Below are 13234 nucleotides of genomic sequence, written 5' to 3'. Positions count from 1 at the left end.
GATGAATTATAAATATTTAGCAACTTTTGTTATGTTTACCATAAGTGTGTGCAAACTCCTAAAATGAGACAGTTCTACAAAAGATTGCAAAAAAAAATAAACCTACTGGTATTGTGTAAAAGTGGTAAGACTAAGACTAATCGAAAAAAATTTAAGCATGGTCATAATTTATTTGTTTATTTTAAAAGGCCATGGATGAAATCTTATCTTAGATTTTATTTTTTATAAAATGGACATTTTATTTATGAAACTATATTTTTAGGGAACATCATTACAAAAAGAACTAAAGGAAGATGAAAAAGAAATAACAGATTTGGAGGGCAACTTGACAAAAGCTCAGGATGACTACCAAAACATGTTTGATGCTATGAAATATAAAGTTGCTAGATATGAGGTTAGTTAGTATATTCTCAATTTTCTTTTAAAGTTACTTCTCTCTTTGTTTTTTGTAAGAGTTGTCTTTCTTAAAAACAGGTACTATGATTTCTATGTATTTTAGAATCATAAAAATGTGTGTGCATTTATTATTGTGATTGTTAAGCTATGGACAAAAATGTGAAATTATAAATCATATTTATTTTATTCCAAGAAATGTTTTTCACAATAAATGCTATAAAAAAATGCATCTGCAAAACCTATCCTGTAAAAATTCTAGAAATATGAATAACAACATCACACAATTTTCAACAACAATCACATTTTGAAAACGCTTGAAAATGTTAGAAACCCTAAAAACTAAAGAATTCTGGGTTGGATCATTACCTGAGGAATGGTATAAATGTGAAGTTTCAAATTCATATTGAAAGAATTTTAATGACAAGACAATAAATGAATGAATAATATCTAAGGATGAGGAAAATGCTGACACTTTTTACGGGAGGGTATCTGTAAATTTAGTGTTCTTCAAGTCTTATGATAAGATTTTTAAAATTTGTGATCTGGTATTACTATTCATTTCCAAAATATATTTTATATTTCAGCAAGAAATTGCAGAAATGGAGCGAGCTATTATTGATAGGAAGAATGATATTGAGGAGAAGACTCCAGCATACGAAGATCTAGAGAAGTTTTTTGAGAATCGCACTAATGAATACGATGTGCTAAAACGTAGCATAGCTAGTATGTTGATACTGTCTCTGTTTCTATAGAAACGTCACATAGGTTCAGATGGTAGAGTGTGTTGTGTGTGTGTGTGTGATTTATTTATAGTATCATTTGAGCCACAGTGATAAAGTCCCAGACGACAGCTGTGGAATAGTTATAGTATCACATACCAGCTATGTATTAAACATTCTGCTAACTTTGCAATGTGTGTGGAAAATGTTGTCACTGTATTATTGGGCCCCAAAAATTGTTGGGGAAATATTGTCATTATGGGGTTGTATTCCACTATTTTTCTGATAAATGTTGTTACTATAGGGGATTGATGCAGGAATTTGTATGTGAAATGTTGTCACTATAGGGTTGGATGTAGCAACATGTTTTGTAAAATGTTGTCACTAAAGGGTTGGATGCAGCAACATGTTTGTAAAATGTTGTCACTATAAGGTTGGATGCAGCAACATGTTTGTAAAATGTTGTCACTAAAGGGTTGGATGCAGCAACATGTTTGTAAAATGTTGTCACTAAAGGGTTGGATGCAGCAACATGTTTGTAAAATGTTGTCACTAAAGGGCTGGATGCAGCAACATGTTTGTAAAATGTTGTCACTAAAGGGTTGGATGCAGCAACATGTTTTGTAAAATGTTGTCACTAAAGGGTTGGATGCAGCAACATGTTTTGTAAAATGTTGTCACTAAAGGGTTGGATGCAGCAACATGTTTTGTAAAATGTTGTCACTAAAGGGTTGGATGCAGCAACATGTTTGTAAAATGTTGTCACTAAAGGGTTGGATGCAGCAACATGTTTGTAAAATGTTGTCACTAAAGGGTTGGATGCAGCAACATGTTTGTAAAATGTTGTCACTATAGGGTTGGATGCAGCAACATGTTTGTAAAATGTTGTCACTAAAGGGTTGGATGCAGCAACATGTTTGTAAAATGTTGTCACTAAAGGGTTGGATGCAGGAATTTGTATGTGAAATGTTGTCACTATAGGGTTGGATGCAGCAACATGCTTGTAAAATGTTGTCACTCAAGGATTGGATGCAACATTTATTCTTATGCCACTGCAAAAAAATTATGTTTGTATAATGCTGACATTTCGTCATCGTCATCCGAAGACATATTTTAAAAGTTTCTAGACAAAACCTTTAGTTTAAGTGAATGGATCTCCATGAATTTTTGTCAGAAGGTTCAATACAACAAAAGGAAGGTTAGGATTGATTTTGGGGTAATGGTACCGACAGTTCAGGAATTAGGGGACAAAAACCAGCATTTTTGTAGTTTCCAGACAACAACTTGTTTGAAAGTGTATCACAAGTTTCCAGATTACAAAGAAGGTCTGGGATTGAGTTTGGGGGTAGTTGCTAAAAATGTTCAGAAAAAAGAGTAAAAAAGGGGTCAAAAACAAGCATTTTATGCAGTCAGTAACTTGTGTTTAAGGGTATGGAATGGATCTCAATGAAATTGTACTACAAGGTTTGGAACTTCCATACTTCAAATTTTTAATCGGAAATATTGTATCCAATGATCTTGTCATCCAACCAACATGGCCGCCATGTCTTAAAATAGAACATAGGGGTTCAATATAGAAGTCTAAGGGAAAATTAAACAATTTTAAATGGTCAAAAATAATTATAACTACTGAAAGACTACAATGGGATGACCTGCTTTTGATTTAACTACTAGGACATATTAAACCAAACTTGGCCTCAATTATTATTAAGGTATCTAATACTGTTAATTGTGATTTTTTTTCCTCCAAAACAACAGTAAATAAAGGTGAGCGACAGGCTCTTGAGAGCCTCCAGTTTGGTTTGTCTTATCTAAAATGATTGTTAAAGTTTGTTTTTGCTGGATTGGGTACAACTATTTGTTTGATAAATGTGGGGTGGGATAAGGCAATTGTTTGATTAATGTTGTCATTGTGGGTTTGGATGCAATAATATTTTGATAAATGTTGCCATTCTTGGTTGGGCTTAAATTTTCTGGTAAATGTTTACATTTTGGGTTGAGCTTATCAAATTGTCTGACAAATGTTGGCATTTTTGGGTTGGGCATAACAGATTGTCTAATAAATGTTGGCTTTTTTTTGGTTGGGCGTAACAAATTGTCTAATAAATGTTGTCATTTTTGGGTTGGGCGTTACAAATTGTCTGATAAATGTTGGCATTTTTGGATATGGGGTAATATATTGTCTGTTAAATGTGGTCATTATGATTGCTGCAATATTGAAATTCTAAAACAACTTGTAGAAAGAGAAAAAAAAGAAAAGTACAAAATATATTACATGTATTACATGTACAATAATAGGCTGATTTCTTCATTGAATTTCACTTCAAATAAGTCACATAGCCAAGTTATTCAGGGATAAACATAATTCGAGGATATAAGACATTATCTCTTTTATGACTGTTTTTTATAGACAAACATGATGTTTTAGTTCAAGATTTTATAAATACAAGGAACCTAGTTAGTTAGTTATTGGTGAAGGTCATGAAAAATTATTACTTTGCAGATTTATAACCAACGTTGAATAGTTTATAGTCTGTCCTTGCTAGATTTTCTGGTTTTACAAAAGTTGAAACTGTTACCATGGGAATAACAGATATTACAGCATGATTGGAAAACTATCTATAGAATATGATAAAATAAAAATCTAAACTCTTAAAAGAACTCATTGAAAAATGTATATATATTAATGGTTTTTGTTGTAATCAACAATTTTAACAATTACTTTGCATGTTAACCATGCTAACTATGTGAGATTTACCCCAGAAATTTTAACATTTAAAAAAACACCTCAAGATTCAAAATTTGCCTTCATGTGGCATGTACTTAAAAGTAAACTGAGGTGTTCTCATTTTTATATGTAATCACTAACTTGTCAAAGACAGGAAAACACTAATTGCTAGAAAAATGATACATACATTCATTTGTATTATGTTAAGTGATATAATTTAACTAGGGAGTATTAACAATAAACAAATTGAATATTTATATACTTTTTATAAAATTGGAATTTTTTGTATGCATGTAAATGATTATTACAGAGATGAGACAGAAAAAATCTCAGTTAGAAGACAGCATCCACAAAGATACAATGAAAAAACAACAAATGACAGAACCAAGGGTAAGGTCACTTCAAAGTTTCAGAATCCAATGAATTCTGGGTAAATGTTTAAAAGCAGAAATTAAAACATACCTGTAGGGTTGATTGAATGAAAAAACTGATGACATTATTTTGATATTGGTTATTTTAACAAATCAAATCAAAATCAAATATTTTATTGTCATATAAACTTTACAGTTTGTGACCAACATATATTAATACAATAAACACAAGAAACATATATACATACATATTAAACATACAAAATATCAACAGCATTAAAATTTATAACAACAAACAAGTTGTTAAGAGTCCCCTGCCCTCAGTTCTAATGACTTTTTCAAGAAGGATCCTAACTTATTTGTTTGTAAAGGCGATGATGGATTTAGTAAATAATGAATTTTTTCTTCTTCATTGAAATTATTAAAGTTATTATTTTCTGTACATATGTGATGAAAAAAGTCATTTCTTAGAGTTTTATTATACTCACAATATAGTAAAAAATGTTTCTCATCCTCTAGTATTTTACATTTATTGCAAAGACGTTCCTCTCTTGGGATTTTAAAATATCTCCCCTTTTCAATCAAGAGGGAGTGATCACTTATTCTAAATTTAGTGATTAATCTCCTTATCTGAAAATTAGATGTATTTGAATAATATTCTAGTTTGTAATCTTTTTTAAGTTTTTTATAGAGAAAAAATTTACTTTTATCATCGATGTTTTGAAATTTATTTTGAATTAAATCTTCATATCTATTTTTCATTTTTAACTTTATATCGTTTTTTATTTTATTTACATCTTTTATGTCCTTACAAGTAGAAAGAATATTAAGGTCGACGTTAGTCTCTTTAACAATATTTTTAGCATATGTATACCATGAGTAAGTTCCTGTCAAATCTAGAGACTGTGCTAGAGAAAAAGCTTCCTTTAACAATGGATTAATATTATTATTATATAGTCTAGCTAAATATAAAAGGGTTTGTGTTTTAATAAAACATTCTATAGGCAATCTTCCTAATTCAACTCTTGCTCCTAAATTGGATGCATTTTTTCTTATCCCTAGAGTAGATTTACAAAATTTAAGATGCATATTTGTCTATAATAATTAATTAACATAATGCTTTTATATTTTCTAAGTTTTATTTTACTTATATTCAGATTTTGAATTAGTATTATGCATAGATAAAAGGTGAGTGATTCAGACTCATTAAAATCTTGATAGCTAACAATTTTCAGAAAAGGCTGTTGTTACAAATTAATTTAATGTTAGAATATTTGCCACTAGTGTAGGTGGTCATTGGTTTTACCCTGCGAGGTCAATCCAAAGTCTTCAAAATTAGTATTTGCTGCTTATCTGCCAAGACTGGTAGGCATGTTAAAAATCCTGCTCAATGTGTCAATCAAGTCCAAAGAAGGCTTCATAATAATATCCAGTCAACATGCTCTCATCCTGAATATGCATGTAATAGCTGCCACTGGAATTTAAACAGCCATAAATTTTAATAGAAATAACCAAGAAAATTGGTCAATACATAAATTGTACCATTTATCCTAATCATATTTTCCTAAAACTGGACTAGTGATTTATTTATTTCCAGGAGAAACTTAAAAAAGATTTAAAAAAGAAAAGAGATGAAGCCATATTTCAGCTTAAAAGACATGGTGAAGATCGACAGAAACTTGAAAAAGATATTTACATTGCTGGTTGTAAATTGAGATCTGTCTTGGAAGAGAATCATAAATTTGAAGAGGTAATAAGGGCATACCAAATTGATCTATTGTAAGAGGTGTTCTTTTAAAACTTTTAAGGTACCAAGGGAAGACATGTTTAAATTGCTGGTTATGCCTTGAAAATATTATTTACTTGTGAAAATTGCATTATAAGCAATCTTGTAAAAGTGTGTACATTTCTTGCCAGATTTTTATGAAACATATCAGAGGTTTATATAAGCAATATCTCAGACAAGTTCGAAAATCAGTGCCGATCAAATATTTTAAAAAGATGCCACTTGAAATATTAATTTTATTGGAAATTGCATTGTATTTGCCCTCAATCATTCATTTAATTCTCTAAAGATATTTATAAAAAGTTAAAAAGAATGAAAAAAGGGATTTTGTTTTAGTTATTGCCCTTGGATAGATAAAATATGTGAATGCATGGTAAATTGGAACTCGTTTCTTTTATAATTCTTGGTTTGACAGTTTGACTGTACACATGAAAACTGGTATTCCATGATTAATAAGGAATTCCCAGTTAACTGTTGGATGCTAATTTTTTTAATATACTTGCATGTTATTCTTTTCAATACATAGGGATGTGATTATTTGAGAAAGGAGATAACAGATATTCACCAACAGATGATTGACAATGAAAAGATCAAGAATATGTTGGGATTACAGTTACAAGAATCTAAAGGTATTTGATAACAATTTTCAAGTTTTAGAGAAAAAGATTTGAGGGAAATTCATTTCTTATTCTTTTTCACTTCCTTGTCATAGATAAATACCATATTTCCTCTATCAGCCAGTTTGCATGTTTATCAATTTTTTTCCTTATCTTGGCTTTGACCCCTTGCTGAGATAATTTAGATGTAAAGAGATGTGGTATGATTGCCAATGAGACAACTATTTACCAAAAGTACATGGATGTATTCACTAACAATTCAGTGTACTGCCTTCAATGAAATTCACAACTCATACTGAGAAGGACCCTGACATGACAAAATGTGATACAATTCAAATGAAGCAACCAAATTATCTGAATTATGGAGACTTTTAAACCATTTAATAGGGGATTCCTTCACCACCTTGTGATTTAATATGATTCTGATTACTTTCGTTTACTTGCTTATTTACTTGTACTTATGATATTTTTAGACATATATATCATATATAGATTTTGAAGCTTCTTTTGTAAAATCTATTGATGCAAAATAGGGAACCTGAAGGGACCATATGAAATATGTTAATATAGTTATAGGTCAGTTATGTTTTTTGATAGATAATACTGACTGTTCTTTTGATGTTGAAGTGACAAGCATCTAAAAAAAACTAACAAAATATTTCCATTTTTAGGTCATCTAGTGGAGAGCTGGGATGTGGATAATCAGATTCAAGAGGTGAGCTGAGAAGTTGTAGTTTGAGTGAAATTTCGGCTTATGCTAAGCTAAAAATTTGGTATTTACATATTAGAATTGGGGTAAAACAAGTAAAAAATAACAAGCTAAGTTGTAGTTTTTAACGAAGCAGTAATCTACCAAAGATCAGTATGAAAGAAGGCGAAAATCTAAAGACACACTGACAATGAGCATAGCACATTATGGCATGCTTTTAAGACACTCAAAATGTATGTGAAACATCTTAAAAGAAATGGCTAACTGTCATGCTATAAAAATAGAAAAGTAATAGAATATTAAGCAGCCACATGTCAACAGTAGTGTTACTATGCATGGTCGGTTATAAAAGTTTATACATGTATATAGGATATTCAATTTAATAGGATGTGGCATTGTTGGAAGGGACCTCACCAAACTGCCCACAGCCCTCTATGAGTATTTTGCATACATCAAATGAACATACATCTATTTCTTTTCGGCTGTTGTCTGCTCTATGATCGGGTTGTTGTCGCTTTGACACATTCCCCCATTTCTTTTCTCAATTTTATACAACTACAAATTAACTATAATCCATATCCAAAAATAAAACAACCTGAATCCCACTCTCTTACATTCATTATAATGAGATCTGAATGAGATAGCCCTTACTGGAACACTAAGTGTTGATTTCAGCATGAAAATGCACAAATGCTAGAACGATCTTCATCATGGCTTCAAGAATTTTAAATGGTACATTGTATTATTTTTAAATTCAGAATTTTGCAGAAAAGGATCAGGAAGTTTTGGCACTGTTTGGTGAAATTCTTGGAAGGACAGATGAGAGAAGGGACAAAATCACAGAGATAAGTTCCAGACTAGAAGATGAACTGCTTATGTTAGGTGGCTTCCTTGACAACTTGTCAACTCGTAGACCAAAAGGTATGGTATAAATTTTCTGAAGATTTATAGAAGTCAAACGGACTATATTTGTAGGCCACTAGTTGTCAGAAGTGATTTTTTTTATAGATGTTTTTAACACTTCATTGCATTCTAATATTTGATATTAAGATTAAATATATCAAGAGTTTATATATATATTGTTTTTACTTTATATTGATTTAAATTATCTTAACAGGTTTTGACATAAGACAAGAGATAAATGTTAGAAGATATGAAATACTGAAAAGTTCAAAGAAACATGTGTATTAAGTTAATTAAGTGGAAAATATTGTAATTTTTATATAAAGAGAATACTACACATGAAAAAAAGAAACATTAATTTCAAATTTTACTGCCTTAAAAATTTAATAGGTGAATTTAGCACTCATTTTATTATGATCCTACATTTGCACAACCAGTTTCATTTGAATGTTGTACTTCAAAAACTGTTTGCAGTGGTGTTATTTCACAACCGTGTTTATTTTAATTGTATAGTTAATGCTTTGAAAATATATCTTCTGTTCATGTTTTATTTTATCTATCAATTTAATGACAGTACTCTATATACCTCAGGATTTGGTTATGTTTTGTGTAAAAGTGAATTTTTCAGAAAATTATTGTTTTTCAATCAGTATAATTCTTTTATACAGTTCTGTATTATTTTGATCAATAACTTTTGGTTCACTTTGACCTATATTTCAGAAAAGACTTTTATAAAATTTTTATTGGGTTTTATGTCTCAAGAATCTATGTTAGTGTTGCTTTGCTTGCACAATAATTTCAGTAAAGGTTTGGTCACTATGACCTATTTTTCAGATGAAAAAAAAAAGAAAATCATTAAAAGTCCCATTTTTAGATTTTTTTTATGATAGATAAATGATATTTCACTACAAACTTCAATCTCTAACATAAGATGGTGAGTGTCACAACACCCCTCCCGACTCTGAATTTCATTTTTTCAGGGTTTTTTTAATCATTAAAGAGCTGAAAACCTGTTTTTCCTAGTTTTGACCCAAATAAACCTCTTTTCCTTTCAAAATTAAATGAATCAAAGCTGATTTTATGGAGTATGGAGACATTACAGTTTAATATTCTGTTTGGTTTATTTGCATGTGACTTTATTTCAGCATCATTGTATAGTAAGTACTAGACACCCGTAGTAATTTTATAGATTTTCATTTTTTTAGGAAAGAAAAAAGTTACTTTAAAAGGTATTGGTTACGATTTCACTGTGTTGATATTGTTCAGAAGTAAAAGCCATGATGTTTGGGAATTTTTCTGTAAAAGAAAAAAATTTAAAAATAAGAATGCTAACACTTGCCCACTTCCCCTTCATTTGGTATCTGGTGGATCGCTGTCTCATTGGCCATATTATCTCCTTATTGTTATGACTTTAAGAACTATTTATGTAACAATAGTAAAACATTTCAAAGAAGAATATAGTGACAAATTTACAATTAAATTCTGTTTCAATCATACTGTTCTTAATGATTTTATTGAGGATGTTTTACTTCACGATAGTTTCAATTTTTCGTTAAGAAAAACAAACTTTTATTGAAAAGCTTTGAACAAACGGCAAACAGTTTAGCAAATAGAAGTGCTTTAAAAAATATTTTTATGCCCCACCTACGATAGTAGAGGGGCATTATGTTTTCTGGTCTGTGCGTCCGTTCGTCCGTCTGTTCGTCTGTTCGTCCGTTCGTTCGTTCGTCCGTCTGTCCCGCTTCAGGTTAAAGTTTTTGGTCAAGGTAGTTTTTGATGAAGTTGAAGTCCAATCAACTTGAAACTTAGTATACATGTGCCCTATGATATGATCTTTCTAATTTAAATGCCAAATTAGAGTTTTGACCCCAATTTTACGGTTCACTGAACATAGAAAATGATAGTGCAAATTTCAGGTTAAAGTTTTTGGTCAAGGTAGTTTTTGATAAAGTAGAAGTCCAATCAACTTGACACTTAGTATACATGTTCCCTTTGATAAGATTATTCTAATTTTAATGCCAAATTAGAGAATTTATTCCAATTTCACGGTCCACTAAACATAGAAAATGATAGTGCGAGTGGGGCATCCGTGTACTGTGGACACATTCTTGTTTATCTCAATCTCCAAAAACTTTGAATTGAATTGAATTTGATTTATAATTTTCGAACATCATGGTTTTTTCCAGTTCTGTTGTAGTTGCCATGTCAATTGCTTTATACAGTTGCATCATTAAAAGTGCCCCATTGAATGAACCAAACTTCACAAATAGGCAATCACAACATAGACTTATATTTCACAAAATATAGAAATCTCCACGTTTATAGCATGAACAGGTATTGAAACCTATTACTGATATTCTCCCATTGGTATTCCTTTTACATCAAAAACCATGTATGTGTTAACTTATTTTCTTTGATGTTAAAACTTCAAGAGATATTTTTAAGAAAAATTCCTGTGTTGAAACCCAAGTTTCTGATGAGGAATTCAGGTAGTCTCCTGTTTTGCCAGAGAAATACTGTTCTAACCCCCTTCTTTGAAAAGCTCTTAATGAAATTTAATGTGTAAGAAAAATGTTAACACTAGAATGGTTTTTGCTTTAATTTTTTTTCAACAACTACATCTGTATTCAACATCAGGCAATCTTATTATATACCATGTGTAAAACTTGCCTTTCCCTTTCAACCATCTTTTATTACCTAAAGAATGATTTCTTACCTACCCTTTTTCAAATATTTTCCTGTGTCTATTAAATCTTTGTTTTAGTAAGGTCTATCACTTACCTAGTATTTTTATCTGAATTGAATGTAGGATTTATTCGTATTTTTCTTCAACCTACTGTAAAGCAAGTTAGAATGTCCAAGATTGATTATTTTTGCTTCATGTCCAGTGGCAAATATTTCATGCATATTCAGAACGAATAAGCAATAACTGCAATAGGAATGTTCTACAATGTAGGTTGACCTTAATGAATGGCAGGAAATTTTGTCTGCCACTGGAACATAAGGGTACTTGGAAGGTGGAAAATTTTGCCTTGCAACAGGGTCACTACAGATCACGCAGAACGTTGTCTAATGCTGTTTCATTTGCTGTTTAGGTTGAAAACATATATCCAACCACTCTTATTATTGTTAATTGTTGTTAAAACATATAAAAATTGTTAATGTTGTAATATGAATAGCCCTCTTCCAAAAATATGTTGGTTGTTCATAACTTTTATAATACATTTATTTGGGGAAAATTATTTTCAGCTTACCTGGACTAAAGATCTTAGTAATTTCACTTCCAGCTCACCTGGACTGTAGTAATATTAGTGATTATCACTTTAAGTATTCACCCGAATTATTAACATTAACAGATTGATTTTTGCAAAATATATTATTTCAAGAGTATGCATAAAGTAAGAAGGCCTTAAAAGAATGTTTGTGTTGAAATGATTTCATTTTATATAGCTAGAACGTTTGCTGATTTGATAATTTTTCATCTTTTCATTACCTCCATATAATGTCATGTTTGAAGTTGCCAGATGTTATGATTTTAAGATGAATCATGATTATAGCTTATGGTTATAACAGGAACTATTACATAGTAAATGTTTGATATATGTGAACATTTTTTTTATCAACTGATTAAATATAGTTTCTGACGTTAACAGAGAGTTGCCAATATATAGTTTTATATTTATATCTTTGTCATTTTGATGATATTATATTGTTATGGTAATGATACTGATGGGTTGATCAGTTGATTTTGGGGAACAGATTTTTTCGCATGTTGGAAATTTAGTCTAAAAATACATAATTAGTTATATATTGATCTTTAATTTGAACATGTAAGCATAAAAGAAACAGACTGACTTAATTTTATAATCATCAACAAAAAAGCTACAAATTGCAAATGTCCCAAAATTTTGGCAAATGAAAACCATACATAATTTTGAAGAATGGAATTGTTTATTAAATTGCTAGTTCTTATTCGGATTATTCCATGTTCAGGTAGTTTGAACTTTCATAGTTTCTTTTCTATTGATGGAAATGCATTTTAGAAGTTTGTATATGAAGTCTTTTTTCAGTACAACTATGACAAATCAGGTGAAATTTGTGATTTCAGCAAATATGATAGTGTTGTGTTTTTTCTTTCAGGATTTTTTAAAAGTTAAATTTGATTGAAAAATTACATTATTTATTTTCAATAGTGAAACTGCATATATAAAATTCACAAATTATTCTTAAACTTTTTCAGATACTCCTGTAGGAAGCAGACATCCACATAACACAGGGTCAAGGTCAGTTAGTAGAACAAGTCGCCGTGACCCACTAGATCATCTAAGTAAGCGACCAGAGACGAGTGAAGGACGATTTAGTGCATTAGAAGCTCGTGCAGATCAAGAAGAACGTGATTTAATGGTTACACCTAATGTTCAGGACAAATATTCTCGGCCGCCTACTGTGGCTTCAGGGAAAGTTGTGACAATATCAGATGTAAAAGATAATGAAGCTACAAAGTGATATTTTCTTATTTATATTGTTTGTTATTTATATGAAATAAATTTGTTTATATTTTTAGTTAATTTCATATCATTCAACCTATTCAGAAATCCATTATCAGAGGGTCATAAAATGTTGCATTATTTGTGAGCAGAAGTATTTTCCTGGTATCTAGTGTTAAAAGTTACTGTAAATTCAGAAATTATATTGTATTTATTATTGCAAGTATTAATGAATGGACAAAAATGTGAGATTGCTTTTTGAGATATCAACACAGATATATGAAACAGATTTCAGAATGCTAGTTCTAATTATTGGGACCCAGTTGATTATTCACATAAATAATAACCTCACAGTAATTTCTGAATTTACTGTATGTTATTGTACTAAATGGTTGCAACTTTCTTGAGCAAAGGTTACCACAAGATGTCTATTGATTGTAATTCCATTACCGACAAAGTTGAAGGGGACTTAAGGCTTGCACTCTGGCTGTCTGTTAATCCATCAATCCAGCAAATCA

The 13234-nt window shown here is 30.4% G+C and overlaps 1 protein-coding gene across 5 annotated transcripts in view; it reads left to right on the top strand.

The window, feature by feature from the left end:
* Window positions 1-12792, top strand: part of LOC143069177 (uncharacterized) — a 34839-nt gene extending 22047 nt beyond the window's left edge. For all 5 annotated transcript variants that reach the window (XM_076243684.1, XM_076243682.1, XM_076243680.1 and 2 more), the window contains 9 exons: window positions 263-394; window positions 981-1119; window positions 4154-4233; window positions 5812-5964; window positions 6527-6629; window positions 7289-7332; window positions 8085-8247; window positions 9435-9458; window positions 12470-12792. In XM_076243684.1, the coding sequence (XP_076099799.1) occupies window positions 263-394; window positions 981-1119; window positions 4154-4233; window positions 5812-5964; window positions 6527-6629; window positions 7289-7332; window positions 8085-8247; window positions 9435-9458; window positions 12470-12735 (1104 nt within the window). In that variant the 3' untranslated portion in view covers window positions 12736-12792. The remainder of the gene's footprint in view (window positions 1-262; window positions 395-980; window positions 1120-4153; window positions 4234-5811; window positions 5965-6526; window positions 6630-7288; window positions 7333-8084; window positions 8248-9434; window positions 9459-12469) is intronic.
* Window positions 12793-13234: the final 442 nt, after the last annotated feature.

The sequence above is a fragment of the Mytilus galloprovincialis genome, chromosome 3 (genome assembly GCF_965363235.1).
Source record: "Mytilus galloprovincialis chromosome 3, xbMytGall1.hap1.1, whole genome shotgun sequence".
Lineage (NCBI taxonomy): Eukaryota > Metazoa > Mollusca > Bivalvia > Mytilida > Mytilidae > Mytilus > Mytilus galloprovincialis.
Note: the sequence above shows the minus strand (reverse complement) of the source record. Positions and strands in the feature narration are given on the sequence as shown.